Here is a 25687-nt window from a genome sequence, read left to right on the forward strand (position 1 = left end):
AATAGAGTTGGAAGGGATTCTGGAGGTCCTCCAGTCCAACCCTCCATCTATAACTCAGGATAGAATTGAGCTACGAGCCACAATCAAAGACTTGAAGTCCACAGTCAAAGAGTGATTAATCGATCTTCGATCAGTAGGGTGGGAAAGTTGACATGCCTCCTTACTGTAGGGTTAACAACTATTTCCTCTCCCTTATTTTCACCAATCTAATTTTTAAAAAAAAAAACCAGAAGGGATAAATCCAGCCACCCTAGTTTATAAATCTGGGGCAGTGTGAAGTGTTAAACCAGGTTGTGTTATTTAACCAAGCAAAGCGTAGCTTCATGCAGTGTGTGAACCCAGCCTCTCAGCTCTCCCATATTTGCATGATATATCAACAGTGAAAAGTGATGATGAGGATGGGGACATCAAGCCAGCTAAGGGACAAGTGACCCCCGGGAAGGGCGGCGATGACGGAAAAGACCCAAGAAGACCTAAAAGGCCACGGACAATCCTCACAACACAGCAGAGAAGAGCGTTCAAGGCCTCCTTCGAAGTATCTTCCAAGCCGTGTAGGAAGGTAAGTTTCTCCTTCATCTGTCCATTAATCTTTGGTGCAGTTACTCTTTGACAAAAACACATGCTTTGCGCACAGAAGGCCCTTAACTCCGTCCCAGGCACAATTGGGATAACTTTGACGTATTGCTTATGTGTCCAGCTTGATGGTCCCCACTCCTCCATCCTCCCTTGTCATATAATTGCCATTTCATCCTTCAGTAGGGTGGTAAAAATTGACAGGCACCCTACTGTAGCTGACAGCTATTTCCCTTGGATTTGAGGATCTCCAGATACCCAGTTTGTTAGTGGAAGATAAAAGTATAAATTCCCTATCTCGGCCAAGGAGGACATCTGCAGCTGGGATCATAAAGGATTTTCCTGGGGTACTTAGAAGACTGAAACCTCGGAATAGGAGAAGAAAAGGAAGTCTGATGAATAGAAGAGCCAACTGAGCCATTGGAATCCATTGATCTGGAACTGGCAGGATGAAAACCTAGATTAGGCCAATTTTGTCTAGTCCTCCAATTTGCTCTCGCCACCAAGACAGCTGGTTCATTTGGCAGCAGGGTTGTTTCTCAGCTTACAGCAGAATATAGAACACCAGAGTGGGAAGGGACCTTGGAGGTCTTCTAGTCCAACCCCCTGCTCAGGCAGGAGACCCTATAGCGTTTCAGACAAACGGTTGTCCAATCTCTTTTTTAAAACCTCCAGCGTCGGAGCATTCACAACTTCTGGAGGCAGGTAGTTCCACTGATCGATTGTTCTAACTGTCAGGAAGTTTCTCCTTAGTTCCAGGTTGCTTCTCTCCTGGATTGGTTTCCATCTGTTGCTTCTTCTCCTGCCTTCAGGTGCTTTGGAGAAGAGCTTGACCCCTTCTTCTTTGTGGCAGCCCCTGAGATATTGGAACACATCTATCACATCATCCTTAGCTGACCACCTCAAGTCCTATACTAGCTTTGAATCCTAATTAAAATGGACCTCCTTCCCTATTTCTCCCAGTAGTTAGTTGGCAAATTTCAGGACAATCTCAACTTCTGCATTCCCTGAGTAGACGGACTAGTGTCGTAGAGCTCACTAGCTCACTCAGTCGGTGTCGTAATGTTGTACTAATTCCCCACAACAAGCACGGTCAAGTCTCAACATTTGTACCTACATGAGTAGACAGGAGAAGCTAGTATTAGCAAAAACGAAGCCGAGGTTTCTGGTTCAGAAGCTTGCAAACACACCGCCGAAGAATAAAATCCTTCTTGCAGCCTTTGAAGGTTTCAGCTGCAGACCCCAGATGTGTTTTATACCTGTAGTCTTCAACTTACAACAGTTACAAACATTACAACGGCACTGAAAAAAAGTGACTTAAGGCCGTTTTTCGCACTCTGTGACCCTTGCAGCATTCTCCTGCTCACCTGGTCAAAATTGAGAGGCTTGGCAACCGACTCATACTTATGACAGTTGCAGTGTTCTGTGATTCCTCTTTTGCGACCTTCGGACCAGCAAAGCCAATGGGGACAGCCAGATTCACTTAACAACCGTGTTACTCACTTAACAACTGTGGCAAGCAAGGCCGTAAAATGGAGCGAAGCTCACGTAACAACTGCTTCACTTAGCAATAGAAATGTTTGCCTCAGTTGTGGCCGTAAGCCGAGGACGGCCTGTGCTCTGGGAAATGAAGATTATGTAGAAGCTTTTTTTTGATTCTTTGCACACCAAAGTGAGGATTTTGGGAGGATCGTGGCAATTTTGGTTTTCTCTATTTGGCCTTTTTTTTTCTTGCAGGTGAGGGAGACTCTGGCGGCCGAAACAGGCCTCAGCGTTCGCGTAGTCCAAGTCTGGTTTCAGAACCAAAGAGCGAAGGTAAGACCTCAGCAAGGCCCTCAACACCGAGCCGCGTCAACAGAGGATGCAGAAGAGAAACTGGACTGATTTTGACTCCCTTTCCTTTTCGCAGATGAAAAAACTGGCGCGGCGGCATCAGCAGCAGCAGGAGCAGCAGAACTCCCAGCGGCTTGGCCAAGGTAAAGCCATCACTGCAACTGGTCTGGAAAGCTTTGGGACTGGTCATTTATTGATAAAAGAGAATATCTGCAGCTCAGGGTTGAACTGTGGGGTCTTTGGTGCTCTCTGAGCTGGGTGGTTTCCTTGCAGATGTTTCATGACCCAGCTAGGGGACATCATCAGTGCTAGAAGGGAGAGAGGTTTGTGAGGAGGAGGAGGAGGAGAGGGAGGGGGAGAAAGAGGAGGAGGAGGACTATGGGATCCTTGGTGCGCTCTGAACTTGGTTGTTTCCTTGTAGACATTTCTTGACCCAACGAGGTAACATCATCAGTGCTAGTAGGAAGTGCAGAGTTTGCTCCTTGTAGCTTGCCCTGCAGCCCACAACCAACACCCTGATAAGCAGCTCTTCCTCCTGTCTCCCAAGGTTGTTCTCGCAGCCCATGACAGAAAGTTAACCTATTTTAGGCTTCCGTGCACTTCCCGTCTCAAAATAACAAGAAGCCGTGCTGCCAATTTTTGCAAATGTGTATTAAATTTGGCAGTGTGGTTGAGGAAATATAGATACCCCCGCAGGAGAGGAAAAAAATGGACATCAGGACTGCCAATGTCCAGGGGTTGCCAGTTGGCCACCCCTGTTTTAAAAGCAGCATAGTTGCCCACATGCGGTATGTTTCCACCAGAATAAATATTGGGCTGGACTTCCCAAGGGAGGGTAGGTATTTTTCTGAGAATATGTCTTGGCATATTTTCAGTTCTTGCACCCCGACAATAATTGGCGTTCAGCTCATCCTGTCTGCTTTGGGCCGTGCTGGCACCATCAGGCGCCAGTCAGGGCTGGCAAAGTGCTGCAGGAGAGGCTGGACAAACACCGGGCCTCAGCCCTTCCCAGTTTGCAAAATCCTTCGCGTGAGGACGCAACACTGACTCTTGCATATGGATGAGAGAGGCAGCAACCATATAGACGGGCATTGCTCAACGTCAGAGGGAGTCGTGGGAGTGGAGGAGAAGAGAAGAGTTGGCAATTTCTCTTTCCATCTGAGCAGGAATGAATCACTGTTTTCAAATAACTCTTCTCCTCCAAGAAGCTTCTTCAGCTCTGACTGGATCCTTCCATCCCCCACCATCCAGTCAGAGCTGAAGAAGCTTCTTGGAGGAGAAGTGAGATGTCTTCAAAGAAAAACAAGAAAGTCCAGTTGCCCCCCAATAAAAGCACCTTTGGGACGTGTGAATAGACTGTTGAGTCCTAACAAATATGGTTATTCTTTTAAGGTTGAACATAGTGCCATTTGCTGCCCAGAATCTCTGCAACAGTGAGCTGGGCTGCCTATAAATTTAATAAATAAAATAATAATAATAGTAGTAAACATCGTTGGCGTTGGCACAATCCCCATCAGTCAATTGCAAAAGGCAATTGACAGCTTACATCCTGTGATGATACCTTTAACATCTCCACATCTGTCTATCCCAGGTCCTTGGGAAGGACTTAACAGAAGGATAAACATGCCAATCCAGTCTAAACATCTGGCTGAATTTGCAACCCACAATAGTAATAACCACTGGCATTGATACAATCCCCGTCAGTCAATTGCAAAAAGCAACTTTATTCATGACAGCTTACATCCTGTGATGATGCCTTTAACGCACATTCATCTCTGCCTATCCCAGGTCCATGGGAAGAATATGATAGTTGGACAAAAATGCTGGATCCAATCTGAACATCTGGCTAATGGGGCGACGAACAATAATAATAAATACTTCTGTTAGGTTGACGGCAAGGCGAGCATTAGCTGAAGTTGTTTTGCTTTGGTCTTACAGAAGTAATGTCCAACCGGATGGAAGGGATAATGACGTCGTACACACCCCTTGCCCCACCGCAACAACAGATTGTAGCAATGGAGCAGAGCACCTACGCCACCGATCCTTTCCAGCAAGGTCTCACCCCGCCACAAATGCCAGGTGACCACATGAATCCTTATGGTAAGACTCCCTGGGAACCAACTGTCATTGTCATATAAGGCCTTCAGGACCTCTGTTGAAACTCTGAGGTCTCCTGTTAACATCTGGAAGGGCGCAGAAGTGTCCAGAGAGCCCATAGAGTGCAATGCTTAAATAACTCCAGAAACACCTGCCTGTCCATTCTTGGCCTGGGTGATTTTAGACTGGATACTTCCTTTCAGCCCACCCAACTTTGCAAGGTTGTAGAGAGAGAAAAAAGAAGCAGTGCTATCTAAGCTGCTTTGATCTCCTAAAACAAAGTAGGATAGAAATCTAAATTCATATATCCTATCTGTTAGAATCTTTTTCTCCTTGCTTACTTGCTTCAAGATGGATTTGACAAAGCAGAGCTCTTAGGAATGGACAGATCCAACGCATCCTATTTCTGTATGCATCCGTAACTCCGTCTTAATCCCACCCATTCCGCAAAAGGATCTGAACACACATTGGAGTAGTCAGTGGTAGTGAGAGCCTTATAGGATTTGAAAACTTCTTCTGTTCTTCCTCCTTCCTTCCCTCCATTTGTTCCTCCAGATCTCCACACCCCATTGGCCAATGTTGGGATTAAATTAGCTTCTCTCTCACTTCCTGGAGCAGCAGATCGCCCTCAGAGAGCCTTGCCATCCCCTTCAGGGCAAATGGCATTTCCTAAGGCTGTTTTTTCTTGGATTGCCACCATCCTCCCACATGCCAAGGATGAAGAGGCGAGGAGAAGTAAATAAATGAATCAGTGGAGCTCAAAGGGTGTGGAGAACAATTGCTTCTCCAGCTTGCACTACGGATGGCAACCATTGACCTCTTGAAGAAACATCTCGCATTTGTGCAATGTTAGGTGTTGACCTTGGTCTACCAGATCTCAGATGGGTTCCATAGTTGATCAGCTGCCCTCGGTGAAAATCCCAGCTTGGCCATTGTTTTGTTTTGAGGTTGAAACATAGGCAGGAATTGGGTATGTCTAGTCTAGTAAAAAGAAGAGGAGACGTGATAACAGTGCTCCAATATTTGAGGGGCTGTCACAAAGAAGAGGGGGGACAACCAATTTTCCAAAGCACCCAAAGGCAGGACAAGAAGCAACGGATGGAAACTCATCAAGGAGAGAAGCAACTTAGAGCTAAGAAGAAATTTCCTAACAGTGAGGACAATTAACCAGTGGAACGACTTGCCTCCAGAAGTTGTGGCTGCTCCATCCCTGGAGGCTTTTAAGAAGAGACTGGACATCCACTTGTCTGACATGGCATAAGGTCTCCTGCCTGAGCAGGGGGTTGAACTAGAAGACCTCCAAGGTCCCTTCCCATTGTGTTATTCCATATATGTATCTATTATGAAGCCGGGGAAAGAAAGAGCCGGGAAGAGTTAAACCACCACATTATTCTAGTTATGTGCTTCTTACTTTAAGGAGGGCTGGAATTGGAGAAAGTGGGGGGGGGACTAGCAATCCCAGGACCTGTCTTTTCATGACCACATCAGTGAGAAGGCTGCATCAGATGTGGTTTGGCAGAAAGCTGGTTTACTCTCTTGCGTCCAGAGCTTTTTAGCATGCAAATTGATAACAGCTCTTATCGCACTCACAACAATGGTATGTGGGCTGGAATGCCTAGATTCCCAAACTGGGGGTGCCAGATGGGTGGCATGGAAAAAATTGAAAAGGACACTCTGTGGCTGGCCGAGGATCTGCTACTCCTATTTTACCCTTCGCCCATCAAGTCGTGTCTCAGATGAGATCTAGCTGCGTGCCTGCCGTGAATAGTTTCAGAGGTCTAATAGTCAGTCGAGCTTTCTCCATCAAGCCATCGTGTTCCTGGAGCAGGTCAAAGAACTAGGTCCTTCTCTTGAGCAAGATGGCCTTTGGAGTCCTACAAGTTCTGGAAGATCTTGTTATTATTGCTCGTTTTAATGTCAGCTGACATCCTGGCCTCACTCAAGTTTGACACCGGCCTGGATGGGTTTCCCCAAAGCAATATTTGTCTGCAAAAACAACAACAACAAAGCACGATCAGTTTTCTCCACTGAAAAGATCTTCACTTATTCACGATGCCCTCTTTCCCGTCTCAAAAGAGCTTCCCTATTTTTGTAGCTGCTCAACAAGGATCCTCTTCGAAAAGAGAACGATGAGGTTCCAGGAAAAACAACAACAATGAAATGACTATATTGTTGATCTAAGAATTGAACAGCAGGGAGCCAGGTTTCTTGTGCAGTTTTGCAACGGCTGCAGTTTCCAAAGGCAATCCGGGGGGCCCTGATGCAACAGTGTAAAGTTATCATTTTAGGGATCTAGTCCTCATGATTTATAGCTTTGCGTCAGACTTCTAGGCAGTGTTTTCTAAGAATGGAAAAACTTCCTCGCTGCCTCAAAACTGGCATGATGTTTGCCGCCCTGACGGCAAACGAAACCACACACAAGGAAAAAGGTAGTGGTAAGGAGAAGGAAAAAAAGCAGACCCAAGGACTCATCCTCCCGATTGTAACAGATCTAAAGAAGAAAAATAAGGATGGTCGATGGGGCTGGAAGGAAGAACTTGTAGAGTTCTCAGCAGAATATTTTCCAAAATATTTCTGCTTTTCTCTCTTCTGCTTCCTTTTCAAATTGATGGTAAGCTGTCCTCAAAGGCCCCCTGTGGAATTGTCAAGTCCTCTTCCACCCAGTTGCAACTCACTCCATCAGCTTCTTTCAGTCATGCACCTTGCCTGACTAGGGATGATGGGACTTGTAGTCCACCACATTCAGTGGACGCTCTGTCTTGGGAGGCAGAGAGATATGAACCGGGTCTGTTCTACTTTGGGAAACATCCTTGACTGTTTTAAAGTCATCCTTCTTGGCGATCAACGGAAGGCGCCTTCGGGAGTCTAGCCAAGTTTGCATTGGGGGAAGAGGTGAAAAAATGGGGGGGGGAACCCCATCCTTTTTTTTTTCAACACTGGGTTGCTCCTCTTCCCTCTTGCAACCTCTCTCCATTTCCTTTCCAGTGGCAACTTTTATTAGCACTGACAACAATCTGATCCTGACATTCCTCAAAGCCAAGTTTCCTCTGATGGAACGCAGGATCTTTTCTCTTTTGCCAGCCTTCGTGCCTCAGATAAAAAAAAAATCTTTCTCTCTCTCTCTTTCTCTCTTTCCCTCTCTCTTTCTCTCTTCCCCCCTCACTCTTTCCCTTTCTTTTTCCTTCTCTCTCTCTCTTTCCCTCTTTCTCTTTCTCTCCCTCTCTTTCTCTAACTTTCTTTCTCTCCTTTTCTCTCTTTCTCCAACTCTCTTTTCTCTCTCTTTCTCTCTCTTTATTCTCTCTCTGTTGCTCTTTCCCTCTCTTTTTCCTTCTCTCTCTCTTCCCTTTTTCTTTCTCTCTCTCCGTTTCTCTCTCTTTCTTGCTCTTTCTCTCTCTTTCGCTAACTCTCTTTCGCTAACTCACTCACTCACACTCTCTCTCTCCAAACTCTTTTGAGATGCCATAGACTGCAAAGCAAACAATTTACTGGCAGAGAGCCCAGCCATTTCTTACATCCCGCCCAATGATGCTATCATAGTACCATTAAAAGCTCCAGCAAAGAGCCAGGCCTGCTTTTTCTCTTCATTTGATTCTTCAAGTGCAAATTAGTTTGATTTTTCAGCAGAGAAGATCAACACAGCGGAAGAAAAAGCACAGCCTTCCAAAAGACTATGACAGCTCAAAATGCACCCGGGGCATCTTAGTAGTATTATTGTTATTGTTGTCCTTATTATTCCCAGAAACCAAACACCCTGGAGATTTAAGATAGGCTTCTTAAAAAATTTCTCCAGTGCTTTGGTTTGCTATTCGCGGTTGTTCTTTGGAACAGAAGTATATCCAGATGTGGGAATCATGTGAAGAAATTCTTCTCGGGTCCACAAATCCTACACTGCAGCTAGTAAAGGCCTTAACCAAAAGTTGGCTACGTCAGTCCAGGTTTGCAGTGATGCAAAAATTGAAGCGGGAGTATTTCCAGCTCCCCAGATATTACTAGATTTCTGATATTGCCAAAATCCTATGAATTGAGTTTGCCTAGAGTATGTCATTTGCAAGTTCAGTGCAGATGCAAGTTCAGAGATGGAGAAAGAGAAGGAGGAGAAGTGAAGTTAGAACAACAAGAAGAATTGGTCTCATTAACCTTCTCCCAGTTGTAACAGAATGACCTTGGAAGGGACCTTGGAGGTCTTCTAGTCCAACCCCCTGCTCAAGCAGGAGCCTCTATACCATTTCAGACAAATAGTTGTCCAATCTTTTGTTAAAAACCTCCAGTGATGGAGCGCCCACAACGTCTGAAGGCAAGGTGTTCTACTGGTTAATTGTCCCCACCATTAGGAAGTTTCTCCTTAGTTCCAGGTTGCTTCTCTCCTTGATTAGTTTCCATCCATTGCTTCTTGTTCTGCTTTCAGGCGCCTTGGAGAATAGCTTGACCCCCTCTCCTTTGTGGCAACACCTCAAATATTGGAACACTGCTATCCTTTCCATCTGGCAGGGCTTTATATATGGTACTGTCAACATATAAATGGCACCTCTAATCCTTCTTTTCATTAAACCAGACACATTCCTGTCCATCTGAGAAAATGAGGCTACAATACATATTGTTAATAGCCTGTTTCCCCACAAGCAATCAGAATACTTTGCATTCAAAAAAGGATTCTCATGTACTGAGAATGAGGCCAAAATGTGTTGGGTGGCAAAATTCCAAGCTTACATTGTGAGCATCTCCTACCTCTTGAAATCAACCTTATCATGATGCATCTCTGTTGTATGGGAAGAGTTTAAAGCTGATGGAAATGGGTGTGCCGGGAACACTTCGGTCATATGTGGGTGAAACCATATATGGATCGTATCTATGGAGATTCTCAGTCATCCAGGTCATGGTTATCCCAAAAGGTGCTTTTTCCCCCCCAATGGCAACTGGACTTTGTTTTTCCCGGAAGACATTTCGTTTCTCATTCAAGAAGCTTCTTCAGAACTTGGAGGAGAAGCGAAATGTCTTCCAGAGAAAACAAACGTCCAGTTGCCTTTGAAAGAAGCACCTTTGGGACCTATCAGATCATCTTCTCAGAAGATTATAGCACCTTGGAGCAGTCCTCCCAGCCTATTAACATGTTTATATTCTGTTTTTTTTTTTCTTCTCTCCATCACCCATCAGGAAACGACTCCATTTTTCATGACATCGACAGTGACACTTCTTTAACGAGTTTGAGTGACTGTTTCTTGGCTTCCTCGGAAGTCAACTCCATGCAAGCCAGGATAGGAAACCCCATTGATAGGCTGTATTCTATGCAGAGTTCCTACTTTGCTTCATGAAAAGCAACTGGGGTGAACCAGCCGGCTCTTCTGAACTTCTCTCCTGAACCAACGTTGCAAGGGACTCCTTCCAGTTTTCCAGCTGAAAAACAAACAAAACAAAACAAAACAAAAACAAAACTCATACAGCCATATTTTTCTTCTTTTTCTCCAACCTGACGTTGGTCACCTGGGATGACAGGAGCATTAAATTAATGTCCGAGAAACAGACAGGCAAGGAATCCTCAGTCAGAAGGACAAAAGGACCACACACATCACTCTCCCCCCCCAAAAAAAACCCCGAGGTCACCAAGGCTGGGCCAAGAGACTCCGATCCTTCCTTCTCGAACCCCATCGTGGTGGATGCAAACACTTCCCACGTGCATTGCTTCGAGATCTCTTTCCACGGTGTGCTGTTTTCTCCAGGCTGCCCACGATGCAAAGTTGGTCAAGCTGAAGGAAGAAATTGGAGAGGACTGTTCCAATTTTGTTCTGCATGTTTCATCAGGACCGTGAGACATTTTGACAGAGCTGTGATTCCTAGAGGAACATTTCCTGTCCCCCCCCCCCCACTCGACTTTTCTTTGTCTTTCTTTTCCTCTCCATCAAACCAAAGGGAAGCCAAAGCGGTCACTTCTGGGGCCATTAAGTTATAGTTGCTGCGTTGCCTGGAAATGGGGGAGTGGGAATGGAGGAGAGGAAGGGGAAAAAAAAAACCCTGGAAAATAATATAAGGCAAAATCAGGCCACGTCGTCATAATTATGATGTTTCTTGGAGAGGAAGAGAAAGAGTTAACAAAAAAAAGACGCCAAACAGGGGAGGCAAATTTAGACGAGCCGTCAGCACAACTTTACCTGAAAAAGCAATTTTATAAAAAGTAGGGCGAGAGACATTCTGGAGCACCCGAATTTATTGCAGGTTGTTCGCCATTCTGGGTGTGTTAAAACATTTTTTAAAAACAAAAACAAAAAACAAAACGGTGAAATAATTCAGTGTCAAATTTGATGTCTTCACCCCTAGCTCTACTAGCCTTGATTGACAGTCATCTGTTGGTGGTTCCCATTTGTTTATACTGATTTGACAGCGATACCCCACAGTTCCTTGCTGCAGGACGCATTAATCAGAGACGGCTTTCATTTGGATCTTTTTTCCTCAATTGGGGGGGGACCCTTTTCCTCTCCTACCTCCCCTTATCCTTCATATAATTGCAAACTGCAAGCAGTGATGGTGCTCTGTAGCCTTTTACCCTTAGTGGACGCTTATTCCAAAGCAGTTCAGCTATTCCCAATGCACGTGGACCAGTTGCTAGTAGAAATTAAGCCTTGTCAGATGTGAAGATGTGAATCACGTTTTATGGTGCTTACCACTAAGAAAGTCCAGGAAATTCCACATTTTGTGACTAGTTAGATCACATGGTAAGCTAACATGGGGTCTTTACCAAGTTTCTGGGGGTCCTGCTCCAAAAAGGGGATGGATCTGGGGCTCTGGTTTGATTTTATTTAAATTTTATTTAAAAGAAACAAGTTAGTGGATTAAATATCATGGCTTCCCATATATTTTGCGTTTCACAACTTCTGCCATGTTAAAATTGCAGTGGGTGAAAGCTTGAGCAGAAGGCCATCATCAAGTCTTTGCGGTCTTCCAGACTATTCTGGGTCTACCAGTTTTCCATCACTGCATTGTTCTTTGTTCCCCAAACTGAGTTCCAGATGTTTTGGTCTACATATCCCAGCAACCTCAGGTAGCTTAGTCCAAGCTCCCACCAGGTGTGACGGACCTCAAATTCCATGCTTTGATTTTATTATATCTTTTATTATCTATTGTTGGGAAACATAAACTGGAGACTACTCTTGACCTCATGGCTTGCTTATGGATTTCTAGAACTATCTGCTCAGCTCCCTTGGGGATAGACTAGATGGCCCCCAAGTTCTGCAGAACTTTGATGGAATGTGGGGTTTTTTTTATGTTCATAAAACAAGTTGGCAAAGTAGAGATTAGCTTCACCTTGAGCTGATCAGCCTTTGTCAACTGGGAGGCTGTCAAGATGTGTGGATCTTAACTCCTAGGGTCCTCCAATTAGGATAGCCATTGCTGAGTGTTGAATTCCACACACCTTCATGGTATCCGGATCCGAGAAAGGCTGAATTAGGGGAAAACAGAGTTTAGTTGCTGAAATTTCGTAGCCAATATAGCCATTGCTGAGAACGTTGGGAATCAAGATCCGGAGGTCTCAAGCACTTCCAGGTTGTTGAAAGCTGACTTAGAGACTTATTTTGAGTATTTGTTGGCAAGTTCAGTGCGCAAGCTATAGAAAGGCTATACAAGCCATTATCCTCTTATTGTCTGTCTCTTCTTTTAGGGTCATTTTAGATTGATGGTAGCCACACGTTTTTGAAAGCAGAAGAATTCGAGGAATAAGATTCACAGGTAGTTCTTGACTTACAACCCTTCGTTTAATGATGGTTCAAAGTTATAACAGTGCTGGGGAAAACGACTTAGAACTGGCCATTGCACTTGGGACTGTCCCAGCATTCCCCACAGTCATGTGACCAAAATTTGGGCACTTGGCAACTGGCATGTACTTAGGACAGTTGCAGTGTCCTGGGCTCAGGCCATTTGCAATTTCCAAAAAGCAAAGTCAGTGCTGGAAGCCAGATCATCTTAGCAATCGTGCAATTTGCTTAATGGCCCCGACCCAAAAAAAAAAAAGAGCGTAAAATTGGACTAGACTCACTTGTCAACCAAGGGAAGTTCCTGTCCCCATTTTGATCAGAAGTTGAAGACTAACTAAGTTCCTTTAGGTCTTTTCAGTCTTTATTTCTCATAATTTGAGGGCCAAGCCAAAAAAAAAAAAAAACACCCCACCAACTCAGTTGTCCCCATTGGATTCCAACTGCTGTTAGATCTGACAGATCGTACCCTCTCCTTATTATCTCCTGTCAGATCCAATGGGATCCAGGATAAGGCTATCATCCACAAGTGACTCTCCTTATAAGCACCCAAGTTAGTCTTTCCCCCCACAATCATATTAATACGTTCTGGAAGTTAACAATGTGTGAAAATGTACATCTTTTCCAGTGTCTTGAAATTGCTGCCTACATCAACTGCCTTCTTAAATGACTTCAGGTAAGAGATTGGCTGTTTTTTTTTTTAAATAAATAAAAAAATAAATGCCCAAAGCAAGACCCCTCTTTGACAAAATAATTTAAAATATAATGTCATTCTGAAACCAAACCTTCTGGCAGTTGAGCGGTTCCATGTTTGAACCACATGTGAACACCCTCTTGGTTCACTTCCTTTATGGCATGAACATCTGAAGAGAAGCAGGCCGTACGTTCTACTTTTCCCCAGATGCAAGAATGTGTTCTGAATCTGAAAGCAGAATCCCAGAAGGGCTTATCATGTGGATCTGGAAACCAGTTTCCACAGGCCACGAAAGGAGGACATGGTTCGGAAGAACAGGTGTGCAACTTCCCAGTGGAACTGCAGAAAGAGACACCTTTTTAATAATTAACCCTTAAATTAATTAATCAAACACCCAAGAATGCCGTTTCCCTTGTCCCATCCTCAACAGAAAGTTATGTTGAGAAAGCAGAAGTTCAAAGTTCCATCTTCTGGTCCTCTATAAATAGGACAACACGGAGAACTTAGGAAAGACGTTCTGGCTTTTCCATAGAGATAGTTGTCCTCCAAATGTAATTGAATTGTAATCTTTCCCGTCCAACACCAGTAAAAGCTGCCACAGCCAATTCATCATGGCCAACCCACCATGGACAACTCGCTGCAGGACAGGAGTTACACTGATGTCAAAAATGGTGGCCTAGAATTGTTAAAGAGTGATAAAAGGAGGGACACAATGAAATAGGAATGACAAAAAAATGAAATAATTTGCTTATTTGTTTTAAATAATTAAATTGAATTGTGCAGTTGTCCCACAGCAAGTTGGCAGTGGCCGTGGTGAGCCGGCTATGGCGATTCCCGTTCCACTGAGAGTGACCCCAGATTGAAAGGCCTAGCCAAGCTACTCAAACTTGCTTTTCCTTTCCTCTGATATCCTGGCAGAGATCAACGTCACTCTAATTTGTGGCATGGATGATTGCTCTCAGGAATCTGCTGGTTGTATGGTTTTAACCTGGGTCTCCGGGGTCAAGGGGTTGAAAGCAAGCTCTTGACCTTCTCTTGACTTGAGGCTTACTCTTGCATTCTCAGGGGAGATGCCACTGGATAAGTCAAGCAGACAAGAAAGCAAAAAAAAAAAAGGTAGGAATGTCTGCTGATGTCTTAGGGTGGATAAAATGGATAAAACCTCCTTTGACAAGTCTGGGTTGAAGCCCATGGAATGACAGCCTGTGTGGGGCGTCAGATGGCCATTATAAGCAGATTATTTGTGCCTTTGCCCAGCTTGTCTCTGTTGAGAAAACACGTGCCACACTGACACACACTTCCTTACACGTTTGGCCCAGTAAGCAAAGAACGGACTGAAGAGGGTAATTTACAACAGAATATGAATATATATATATATATATATATATATATATATATATATATATATATATATATATATATATATATATATATATATATGATTGGTTAGGCTGCCGTGTCTATAGTGCAGTTAGTAAAGGGTGGAAGGAAGGAATTGTCCTCAGAAATTCTTCCAAAATGGATGTAAATCACTTATTTCAAAGGGGATGTTAAGAGAATGAGGAATTTTGCTACTTCCAAACACATAGTTAATCTATTCAGTAATGCTATTGATGTAATGTTTTGCCACTTAGATATTCTCATTGACTATTGAGTTCTATGGGGTTCTTGGTGCTCTCTGAGCTTGGTGGTTTTCTTGAAGATGTCTCATGACCAAACTAGGTAACGTCAACAGTGCATCAGTGCATTGATGATGTTACCAAGTTGGGTCATCAAACATCTGCAAGAAAACATCCAAGCTCAGAGAGACCTAAGGACAGGACAGTCATTCTCCTCCCCCTCTTCCTCCTCCTCTCCACAAACTCCACTCCCTTCTAGCACTGATGATGTTACCTAGTTGGGTCATGAAACGTCCGCAAGAAAACATCCAAGCTCAGAGAGCACCAAGGACCCCACAGTTCAATCTTGAGCTACCAATATTCTCTTCTTTCAGTATTGACACCTATGCCTAAGGTTGCGTTCTTCTAAAGGAATCCGGGAAACAGGTTCAGGATTCAGTACCTATCAACTTTCCCAGGACTCTTTCAGGGAAGGCGTAAGAATTAAACCAGCACAAAATTGCTGCAAATTAAAATGGAACTATGTCATAGTAAAAAAAAAAAAAAAAAGTTGCCCTATTAACATTCTATAGCTTGGTGGGAAGAGACATTTTTCTGTGCAAGGATGTTTCTCTGTATTTCTACACCGGGATGACTGGACCTCCTTGCATTTGTCAACCGAGAGGAAAGAACCCTATCAATAAAGTGCATTTTTGAATCAAGAATGAGAAGCAATTCATAACAAAAAAAATTAATAATGTTGTGTTCCAGGGCATATGAACTGTGTTTGATGATGGCTCATTAGAGAGTTCCAAAATCATGCTGAAAAAGCCAAGTATTGTAAGCATTGTCAGCCAAGTCTTACGGTCTGGTTCTTATATTTTCAGAAACTGGAGATTTCCATCAGTCCTCCCCCATCCTCAAAGTATTCACAATGTGCCAATCGATCTATGGTCAATATTAAGCTCTAATCAATCTATGGCAATGGAGTACATAGTGTTCTCTTGAGACATTGGTATTTTCCTCCCATGGGGCAACCTGCCTCTTCATATCTTTCTGATTTGTGTCTTGTGTCAACAAACGTATTCATAGTGAGGAACGTGGAATGGAAAGTTAGCGTTGCCACTGCTTTCCAAGCAAGGGGGGAAAAAAGTGAATGGAGTCAAAAAAAAGGTGGGAACCTGGAAACATCTCACGATCTTTATGTAAGTTCTAGAACTTTAAAGACTACTTGGGTTTCTGCTTTCAAACACTGTGAACTCTGCAGTACTCCTTCTTCAGAATATCTTCAATAAGCATTCAGGTGGCCTACTTTACAGAAGATAGACAGTTCAAGAGCTCAGGCAGTCCTGACCAAATTTGGTAATTCTCATCCATTTCCTTGACTCTTCCACCAGTTTGTCAGCAGGAGAGGTCCCCTCCAGCTTTTCAATTTCAGGTATCTCCCCCCCACCACCCAATTTTAACCTGCAAATGGGAAAACAAAACATTTGCTGATCGGCCCTGTCAGATCTCATTCTTGGTGAATTCTCCCGTTGGGTTTCTGTCTGAACGGTTAACTTCGAAAGATCTCTTCATTCTTTTCTTCATTTTTTTTAATTGTTTTCCTCCCCAATTCGCTTCTCTCTCTTCCCTCGCCTTGTTTCTGTTTCACAACATCCGGCTGTATTCTCTGTATATTTATATATTCTGTATTTATGTTAGCAAAATGTAGTATTTTGTAGCTGTTCCGGTTTGTTTAACTTGTAAAATAACGATGATGGTGATGACGATGATAAAGATAAAGATAATTCTTGATAACCTTTCTCATCCCGATGCTCCCTGTCCTTTTTTTTTTTTTTTTAATTCGTTAGGTTTTGCCATCGGCCCCTAGCCTCGTTTGTGCCTTTTTAATTTAATGACTTGCCATTTCTTAAATTATTTATTAGTGTGTTGTGGGAGCTTTGTTCTTTCACCTCCATGTGGCCACAGCTTACAGTTTGATCTGTTTTTGATTTCTTCTCTCCCTGCCGTCCACGGACGGCTCAAGCGATGTGATTTCTCAAACTTCAGGTATTTTGCTTTTTTCTTACGTGGGAGTGTGTGTGTGTGCGTGCGCGCACGGGCCTGAATGAGTGGAAGGTTACACTTCAGTATATTTGTAAATAAAAGCAACCTATAAATGAAATGGGATGTTGTTGTTATTGATCATCACACAGTCAGCCAGAGGTTTAGACTGGATTGGGCCATTTTTGTCTACCTATTGAGTCTTTCCCAATGACCTGGGATAGGCAGACGTGGATGTTTGATGGTGATAATGTCTCAGAACATAAGCTCTTCCAGGTGAAGCTGCCTTTGGCCATTGACCAATGGTGAATTTGTCAATGCCTCTGGCAGCGATTCTCAACCTTTTCTTCCCCACAGACCCCCTTTAAATATCTTTTCTGGCAATGGACCCCCAAGACTTAATTCATGATTTAAGTCATAACATTTCATAACCACTGGCCTGTGGTGTTCATTATTAACACAGAATCTAACTGATAGTTTTGGCTGGATGTGGCAATTTGATTACCAGATTCTCCCAAGGATTTAGGATCAAGATACCTTCAACCCATCCATCCATCCATCCATCTATCTACCCATCCACCCGTCCATCCACTCACCCATCCATCCATCCATCCATCTTTTATCACACTCACAGAGCAGAATAAAAATTAAAAATAAAATAGAACAAGGCAGAATAGAGTATTACAATTAATAGTGTGGTCATCAAGCCCGGCTTTGCCTAATTCTACAGATTTTGTCTCAGTCATGTCTGATGCTCGGCTATTCTGTGAATCAGCACTTTTCAAGACCCTCTGTCCCACAGTGACTCCTTCAGATCTGCCATGGTCATCTTGGTGTCATCCTCTATAGTCTCCAGAACTAGGTGACCTTGAAGGTCCCTTCCAACCTATGATTTTATGTTCTAAGTAGCGCTTTTTCCTCTTGTGGCTGCTCCATCACTTGATGTTTTCAAGAAGAGACTGGACAGCCATTTGTCCAGAATGATATAAGGTCTCCTGCTTGAGCAGGGGGTTGGGTAGAAGATCTGTTATTCTGTAAGAACAGGTAGGGATAAAAATCTTTTTCTCGGGAGCCTACGTGGTTAATTTCCCAGCTGGGAATAGCTTTGCTAAGCATAACAACAAGTCAGGCGGATTTTGCTCAACTCCGGAGACACCAGTAATGATTGAGACACAAGAACTCATCATCCTGACCGCCAGGGCATGAAACCAAGCCCGAGGATGAGTAATCAGGAGCGTCTTGTACCTTATTTCATGTTCTTCTCTCCTGGCTTTTGTTTCTGGTGTCACCAAGTTGCAAATCAAGACTGATTTACACCTTACAGCTGTACTAAACAGAAGGCAAATGAACGTAAAATGCAGAAGAAGAAAAAAAAATGCAATAGCAATCAGGTGAAACAAATTCCTGAAAGCACCCAGAGCATTGTTCCTCCATCCTACACACAAACAAACACACACCTCCGAGCAACTCCAAATCAGATTGTCAGCGAGGACAATAGGCAGTTTAATCATTTAGATTACTTGATCAGCCAAGGGCATAAATCTAAATTCTGAGGACATTCTTCCCCAGTTTGCCCTCTCTTTGATTTCCGACAATGAGAACAATTCATCAGTGGAACAGCTTGCCTCCAGAAGTTGTGGGTGCTCCATCACTGGAGCTTTCCAAAAATAGACTGGATCCTCCAAGACCAACACAGGTCAATATGATGCTCCTTCCTCCAACAATTTCTTCCAAATAGCACGAAGGTGTCCATAAGGTCTCCAAATGCCGAGCTCAACTCAAGCGTGACCTTTGAGTCTACAACAGGTGACATCAGCTGTTGTTGACAAAGGTAAGGGTTGACGTTTGAGGAAAGCAGATCAGGAAATCCCCCACTGTGGTCTGGTTTGGGGGATTTTGAAAAAATCACCCTGGAAGAAGACCGTGGCAATACCTTGATGCCAAGAAGTGTCCATGAAGTCATGGTTGGCCTTCCTCCCTGCTTAGTAGCCACGGGTTGGCCCTACAGAAGAAAGCCACTTCAGCAGCCCATGCTGTGGCTCCTTTTTTACCAAACTGAGAACTTCCCTTCTGTTTTCTTTGAGGTGTATTTCAGCATTGTTTTGCTTTCTCTAGCGTTATCTGAAGATGTGAAGGCAGGAGAAGGTGGGACGGCAGGACCCTCAAAAACAATTGCCAAGGGACCTCCTTTTACTGTAGGAGGAACTGAGTGAAATCTTTGACATTTCTTGAGAAATGTTGCCTGGGGTCCAGAATGAAGGGACAAAAAAAAAAAAAAAATAGAGGGGGGGCTCTCCTGTAAGATAGGACTGCATGCTCCATCCATTCCTTGGAAATTCTCCCTAAAAGCAACCTCTCCTTCATCAAAGTCAATAAGAACTAGTAGCATGCTAAAAAAGAGAGAGAGAGAGAGAGAGAAGCTGCTTGCACCAGGCGCACAGTTCCTGTGGCATGAAAAGAATTCCATTTCCACTCTTCTCATCGTTTCTCCTTCGTGCGGATAGCCTTGCCAGGATAAGAAATGTGCCAGCAGCTGCAGCGCACTGTTGCTACATGCTCCCACCGGTGCACCAGCCCCTGACCTGGTTTTCATCCTGCTCCAGGGCAAAGGAACACCTGGGCTACGGTGTTGTCCAAGCGAGTTGTTTTCCATAGCAAGAGATTCCCAGCTCCGGGTAATTACTACCAGGAGTGCGAGAAAGTGAGCATCAAAAGCATTCTCTTTTCACATCCACCCTCTGCGCCGTCTTCCTGCCCCCCCTCCCATTCCTGCAAAAGATGCGCCCGAACATGTTGGATAATGATTATTCTCCCACACACACAGAGGACAAGCCAAGATCTGGTTGCCTCGGTACACATGTCTGCCCCGTTCCACCAGCAAGCTCAATTAGCCGGGTTTCTTTCACCGAAGGAACTGTCCAGCTTGTCACCCCCAAAATGAGTTATGGCTGATCTGATTAGCTTTTTTGAGAAATGCCACATGTGCACATTTTTCTTCTCACCTGCCTTGAGCGATCTCTATCTGCAGAGGCAGCGATCAAGGCCTCGGCAGGCCGCGCGCCTTGAATCATTCCCTCAGACAACTTCCCCTTGTTCTAAATTGAACCAGGAGCCGTTCGGCAATAGCAGGGAACTGGACACACCGACCGACACTGCCTGCGGACCCCTCCCCAGCTTAAATCAAGATATTACACTGTAATCCCAGCAACCGACCTAGTCATAATGGAACAGACAGGGGAGGTGAAGATCTCCAAAAGTGGCTGATGGCTGAAGTGCAAAGTCTGGATTTCTCACACAAGAATCTTCATTTTATTTATTGGCTGGCTTCCATAGTAAAGTGTTAAGGTAAAAGTCCTCCCTGTCCAGTTGTGTCAGATTCTAAGGGCGTTACCCATCTCCGTTTCCTAACCGAGGGACGCAACGTTGTCCGAAGGTGTTTCTGTGGTCATGTGGTTGGCATGACTATATGCCAAAGTACACAGAATGCTGTAACCTTTCCAAAAAAGAAAACAACTATGCCTGTAGAGCATCAGGAAATCCACAGTCGTCCTCCTCTTCCTCCTCCTCCTCCTCTTCCCTGCAAATTCCACTCCTTTCTAGCAGTAGAAAGGAGTGGAATTACCTAGTTTGGTGATGAAATGTCTACAAGAAAACCACCAAGTTCAGAGAGCATGAAGGTCTCCACAGTTCTCCTCCTCCTCCTCCAAACCCCAGTGTCTCCTTCCACCAAGCTCAAGAGAGCATGAAGGACCCCACAGATCAATCCCGAGGCACAAGGGTTCTTTTTAAATGGGTGCCTCCTTGACTCATGGGGAGGATTTAAAGATCGCACTTAAATAGGGATGTTGAGTAAAGATTTCCCCTCATTTATCCTTACAGCAATGCTGGATAGTAGTTTGTCTCTTTCCTTTCCTTTCCTTTCCTTTCCTTTCCTTTCCTTTCCTTTCCTTTCCTTTCCTCCATAACCTCACAGGTAGCCCATCCAAATTTCTCTGCTGCCAAGGGGATGCAAAGTAGACCCATGGAGCTGAAGGCTTCAAGTGGACGAGTCTTCTCTCCCTAAATGATGCCCTTCCATTTTCTCCAACTTCTAAAACCAGCTTCTAACCTGGTGCTCTTCGTTCTAGGGGGACCAGAACACCTAGAATTTCTTGCCCGTGTAGCCAAAGGAATTCTGGGAATCGCAGTCCCATCACACTGAAGAGTACTCGGTATTCCAAAGCAAAGCAGTAGAAAACGATACATTTAGACCTATTTTCTCATACTGGAGACGTTGCTACCGTTCCTGACAACCCACCTCGTAATTTCCGTCCCTTTCCTTAGGAATTATTTTGCTCAATTACCAGGGACAATTAGATTGGCAAGGTGTCTTCCCCTCCCCCCCTCCTTGAAAAGGCAACTGAGATGAAAACCCTATGATTGGGTGCAAAGACTAATTGCTACTCTTTTACTAATTACAGAAAGGGTGGATTCCTGTTGTCTCTCACCTGTTCTAACTTCCCATCCTTGAGACCATCAGATCTAAGAAACCTTGGGCCGTCCTGTAATTTGCACATTCTGCCCTGAATTCATCCTGAAGGGATCCATTCTTAACCCTGTTTCAAATCACAGACCATACATTCTCTTCAGACATTCAGACAAAGGCATACCAAGGGTTGATCTTGCTGGATCTGACTATTTTCAATACCCTCCTTATGTGCGTGTAGAAAGATTGCATCATTTCTTCAAACCTCCTCCATGAAACCAAATGCAGCATTTCCTTTAGAAGATGCCCACCACATTCCAGAAGAAAGATCCCACTTTACTTTCCAAAGAATGATTTGACCTTAAAAATAGGGATTTCTGTGCTCCAAATCTCCTTTGAATTGGGCGAGGGAGAAAGGAATCTCAATAAAGAATCCAAAGCTGTGGGGCATATCCCTTCCTCCAGAAAACATACTTTTGTCGCTCTGCAAAAGGCAACATTTGGCAACCGCCTGCAGAAGCAAAGCTGTTCCTGGCAGATCCTCCACACCCAGTTCTTGTAAGTCTCTCAAAGTGTTTCTTGGAAACATCCCGTGCAGGCCCTTATTCCGTCCTCCACGTTTCTCAAATCTTCTGGCACCTCTCCTCTGTCTGCTGTTCCATTGACTGAGTTAAGCGCTAAGATACCGAAATATGCTCAAATGAACCACCCATCTAAAAGAAGACAATGATATACATGGCAGGTTTGAATGAGTTTTGGCACCCGAGTTGGGAAGCCAACATGTGAGAAAGAGTTGGCATGCAATAGCTATCTCGGTAAGTATCTTTGGAATGGCTCCAGTGAGGATCAGCAGGCATGCATGTTTTGGGAAAATCAGCTGCTGGAATGTTGAGGAGCGATCCATAACACACATTAACCGGCTTGCACAAGACATGTCTTCTTCACAAGGAATGCTAGGAGATGTAGTTCCATGGAAAGAGGTGACACCAATAGCACTGAAGATGCCATGAAACATCTGCAAGGAAACTGCCAAGGATCCCACAGGCCTCTCCTCCTCCTCCTCTCCACAAACTCTGCTCCCTTCTAGCACTGATGATGTGGCCTACTTGGATCATGAAACATCTGCAAGAAAACCACCCAGCTCAGAGAGCACCAAGGACCCTTCATTTCAACCCTGAGCTGCAAATATTCTCCTTTATTGGAGTTTGATTATCTCTAGCAGCGGGCAATTAGCAACCGATTCTCCAGAGAAACCCACCATGACTAAAGTCAACTAATGTACTCAATTTTCTTCTGGATCATATGGTTATTTCATGAGATACAGAATGGAAGGCCTGGCTTATGGCATACTGCAAGCTGAATTATACTGAAGACCATTTCCCAGAAACGATGGGTTTCCTGGCTGATATGAAGAAGAGATGGAGTCCTAATTATGTGCCAAGATGGTGATCCTCTTAAAGAGCTCCATTGTCCAATTGGAGACCGAAGAGTTCTCAAACTCAATGACCCTCAACAGAAGCCCTTCCTTTTTTTTCCTGACCTGTCCAGGGTGCTGATTACTCTTACTAACCATTTGACACAATGCCATCTTGAGAGCCTCCCTGATAAAGCTGATAAGTTGGCTGGTAGAGACTTGCAAGCAGCATGGAGGGAAAATATTCTGAGAATGTACGTGATCTTCGCCAGTGAAAACGGGGGTGTAAACACTCCTTGTGAGTGCAGTGGTGGCTGTGGGGAGTCTGAATCTGGGTATCAGCATTCAAAACTTTGACACTTTGGGGTTTTCTCGAGCTGGCTTGTCAGATCCTGAAAACTTGTTTAATGATTTGGGCCTGTTTCCATTTTTGTTTGACATCTCGTCTTAAGGAAAGCTTGATGGCTACCAAGCTATTGTTTTGAAACTGTCAACCTTCTTTTAATAGAGAGAAGCAAGCAGGCAAGCAAGTCAATCATAACATCTGCTTAAGGATTTCCTACTATTCCTCCAGCAGCATGATTGTATTTCCTGATGCAGTGTTTTGGGGCTGGGGGAGATCTAAATATCTATATACTGCAAGTCTGCTTCTTTGGCTTCGTGTTTTCTCAAGTGTGTTCAAAGAAACCCAATCCATTCTGATGCAGACTGACTTATGATGGGAATGTGGCAGAAACAGCGCCAGTTTCGCAAACTGCCTTTGGCACATTTCCTTACAGTACAGATAGTCCTTGACTGACAGTGATTTGTTTTGTGACCACTCAAAGTTACAACAGTGCTGACAAAAGGGACTTTTGCGCAGTCCTCACATTTACATTTGTTGCGACATCCCCACAATCATTTGATCAAAACTTGGGTGCTCAACAAATGGAATGGATTTATGTTGCTTTGACAGCCCAAGAAACTAGACAGGGTCCCTTTCTGGACAAAGCTGTCTTTATTCAACTGTTCCCCTAGCTGTGGCTCTTCCCTCTGTCCCATTCCCATGTACATTACAGAAAATGGCTTTTCCTCACGTAACAGAATAATAGAGTTGGAAGGGACCTTGGAGATCTTCTAGTCCAACCCCCTGCTCAAGTAGGAGACCCTACACCATTCCAGAAAAAGTAGTGATCCAGTCTCTTCTTAAAAGTCTCCAGTGATGGAACACCCACAGCTTCTGGAGGCAAGTCGTTCCACTGGTTAATTGGTCTCACTGTCAGGAAATCCTTCCTTAGTTCTAAAGTTGCTTCTCTCCTTGGTGAGTTTCCATCCGTTGCGTCTTGTCCTGCCTTCAGGTGCTTTGGAAAATAAGTTGACCCACCATACTTGGTCCTTCACAAGGAGACTCTTGCAGAGGCTGGCAGGAATAACACAATTGCTCAGATGGTGTCAAGCACAGGAAATCAGGAGCCGAGGCTAACGCTCTCTACAAGAATCTGAACTACTAACAGTCAAAAAATTGGCGGTAGATAAAAGACAACAGAAATCAAGGTGGGCTGGAGTTAGATCATGATCACGAAGACTTCAAACTGAGGATTCTGAAGTGAGGGTCATAGGGAACTCTGTAAATACCATGTTTCCCCGAACATAAGACCGGGTCTGATATTAATTTTTGCTCCAAAAGACACATTAGGGCTTGTTTTCCAGTTAGGTCTTACATTTGAGGAAAGACAGTACTCCATGTGTCCATCTGGCTGATGATCTTAACTGGGGCTTATTTTGGGGGGTGGGGCTTATATTACGAGCATCCTGAAACAATCGTGCTAAGGCTTAATTTTCCGGTTGGGTCTTATATTCGGAGAAACACGGTAGAGCCCATTCTGCTGCGAAAATAAGGAAAGAATAGGGTGCATCTCTTGCTGGTTGTAGCAAGGAGAAGTGGGAGAAGCCGAGTGAAGGCAGAAATCAGAAACCAGAAGTTCAGGAAAGGAACTTCCTGCTCCTTTTCCTTCCGGATCAAACTGCCTCCGAAAAGATTCTGCCTCTTCCAATTGGTCCGGAGCATCGAGCATCTGGTATCCACTGCAGCCCCACACCTGGATGAGCGAAGGCAGTTTTAAAAAACCCCTGTAATTGACAATTACAGAGATAATGATAAATAAATACACCCAGAGGGAAGTTTCTTCTTAATCCTCATCTGTCAGCAATATCTTTACAAAACTCAGAAAGTGGATTTGCACTGTATACATCGAGGAAGGGAGGGGATCGGGAAGAAGAAGAAGAGGATGGATGGCTGTGGAAAAGCCAAACTCGCTCTGTCCGTCACGAGGGGAGTCCTGCAGATGTTTGCAGATGCTGGCAGGAATAATGCAATTGCCCAGATGGGGTTGCTCTGAAGCAGGGAAAGCCCACACCAGTCGCTTATTGATTGATCATCGCAGTCAGCATCTCCCTTTACTACTCAAACCTGCTCAGAGTGATCTACAGGAGAGCAAATTGGATCAGCTTTCAAGAACCCCTGCCTGTTCTCTCTGTCCGCAGGATTATTCCCTCCCAAAATTTCCATTTATAAAACATAGAATCCTGAGGCTGGAAGGGACCCTGGAGGTCTTCTAGTCTAACCCCCTCCTCGAGACAGGAGACGTATATCATCCCAGTCAAATTGTTGTCCAATCTTTTCTTGAAAACCTCCATTGATGGAGCATTCAGAACTTCTGGAGTCAAGGCGTTCCACTGGTTAATTGTTCTCACTGACAGGAAATTTCTCCTTAATTCCAGGTTGCTTCTCTCCTTGACTAGTTTCCATCCGTTGCTTCTTGTCCTGCCTTCAGCTGCTTTGGAGAATAAGTTAATCCCCCTCTTCTTTGTGGCAGCCCCTCAAATATTGGAAGATGGCTATGATGTCACCCCTAGAGCTTCTCTTCAATAGGCTAGAGTCTAGACATACTCAATTCTAGTCCAAACCAGTTCAATAAAATGTGTGGCTCCTGTCAAATGACCCGAATGAATGGGGCCTCAGTGAGGTCCGTAGCGCAAGATTATTTATTGACCTCCTTTGCTGAGATCTGACTTCTTGACAAGGCCACACCTCAGGAGCCATTTTGGCCCAAAGCTGAAAAGGCATCAAGCTGGTATGTCCTTGGAAACATGGACTGCTGATTATACTCTAGTCAAACGGGCTTTTCCACAACACTAAGCATTTTAGCTCCTTCGGCATGTGCACACTCTTCCTTTTCTTTCTCTCTC

At 44.3% G+C, this 25687-nt stretch overlaps 1 protein-coding gene across 8 annotated transcripts in view; it reads left to right on the forward strand.

The window, feature by feature from the left end:
- Positions 1 to 25687, forward strand: part of LMX1B (LIM homeobox transcription factor 1 beta) — a 194210-nt gene that overhangs the window by 94470 nt on the left and 74053 nt on the right. For 2 of the 8 annotated variants that reach the window (XM_039322914.1, XM_039322911.1), the window contains 5 exons: positions 381 to 559; positions 2311 to 2388; positions 2483 to 2549; positions 4345 to 4506; positions 9655 to 12501. In XM_039322914.1, coding sequence (XP_039178848.1) covers positions 381 to 559; positions 2311 to 2388; positions 2483 to 2549; positions 4345 to 4506; positions 9655 to 9812 — 644 coding nt within the window. In that variant the 3' untranslated portion in view covers positions 9813 to 12501. Of the gene's footprint in view, positions 1 to 380; positions 560 to 2310; positions 2389 to 2482; positions 2550 to 4344; positions 4507 to 9654; positions 12502 to 12870; positions 12919 to 14001; positions 14290 to 25687 lie in introns of those variants that run through there. The other 6 variants (XR_005554242.1, XR_005554240.1, XR_005554241.1 and 3 more) reach the window with 6 other exon arrangements.

This window comes from Crotalus tigris, unplaced genomic scaffold, assembly GCF_016545835.1.
Source record: "Crotalus tigris isolate CLP2741 ecotype Arizona unplaced genomic scaffold, ASM1654583v1 scf7180000024153.1733885, whole genome shotgun sequence".
Taxonomy (NCBI): Eukaryota; Metazoa; Chordata; class Lepidosauria; order Squamata; family Viperidae; genus Crotalus; species Crotalus tigris.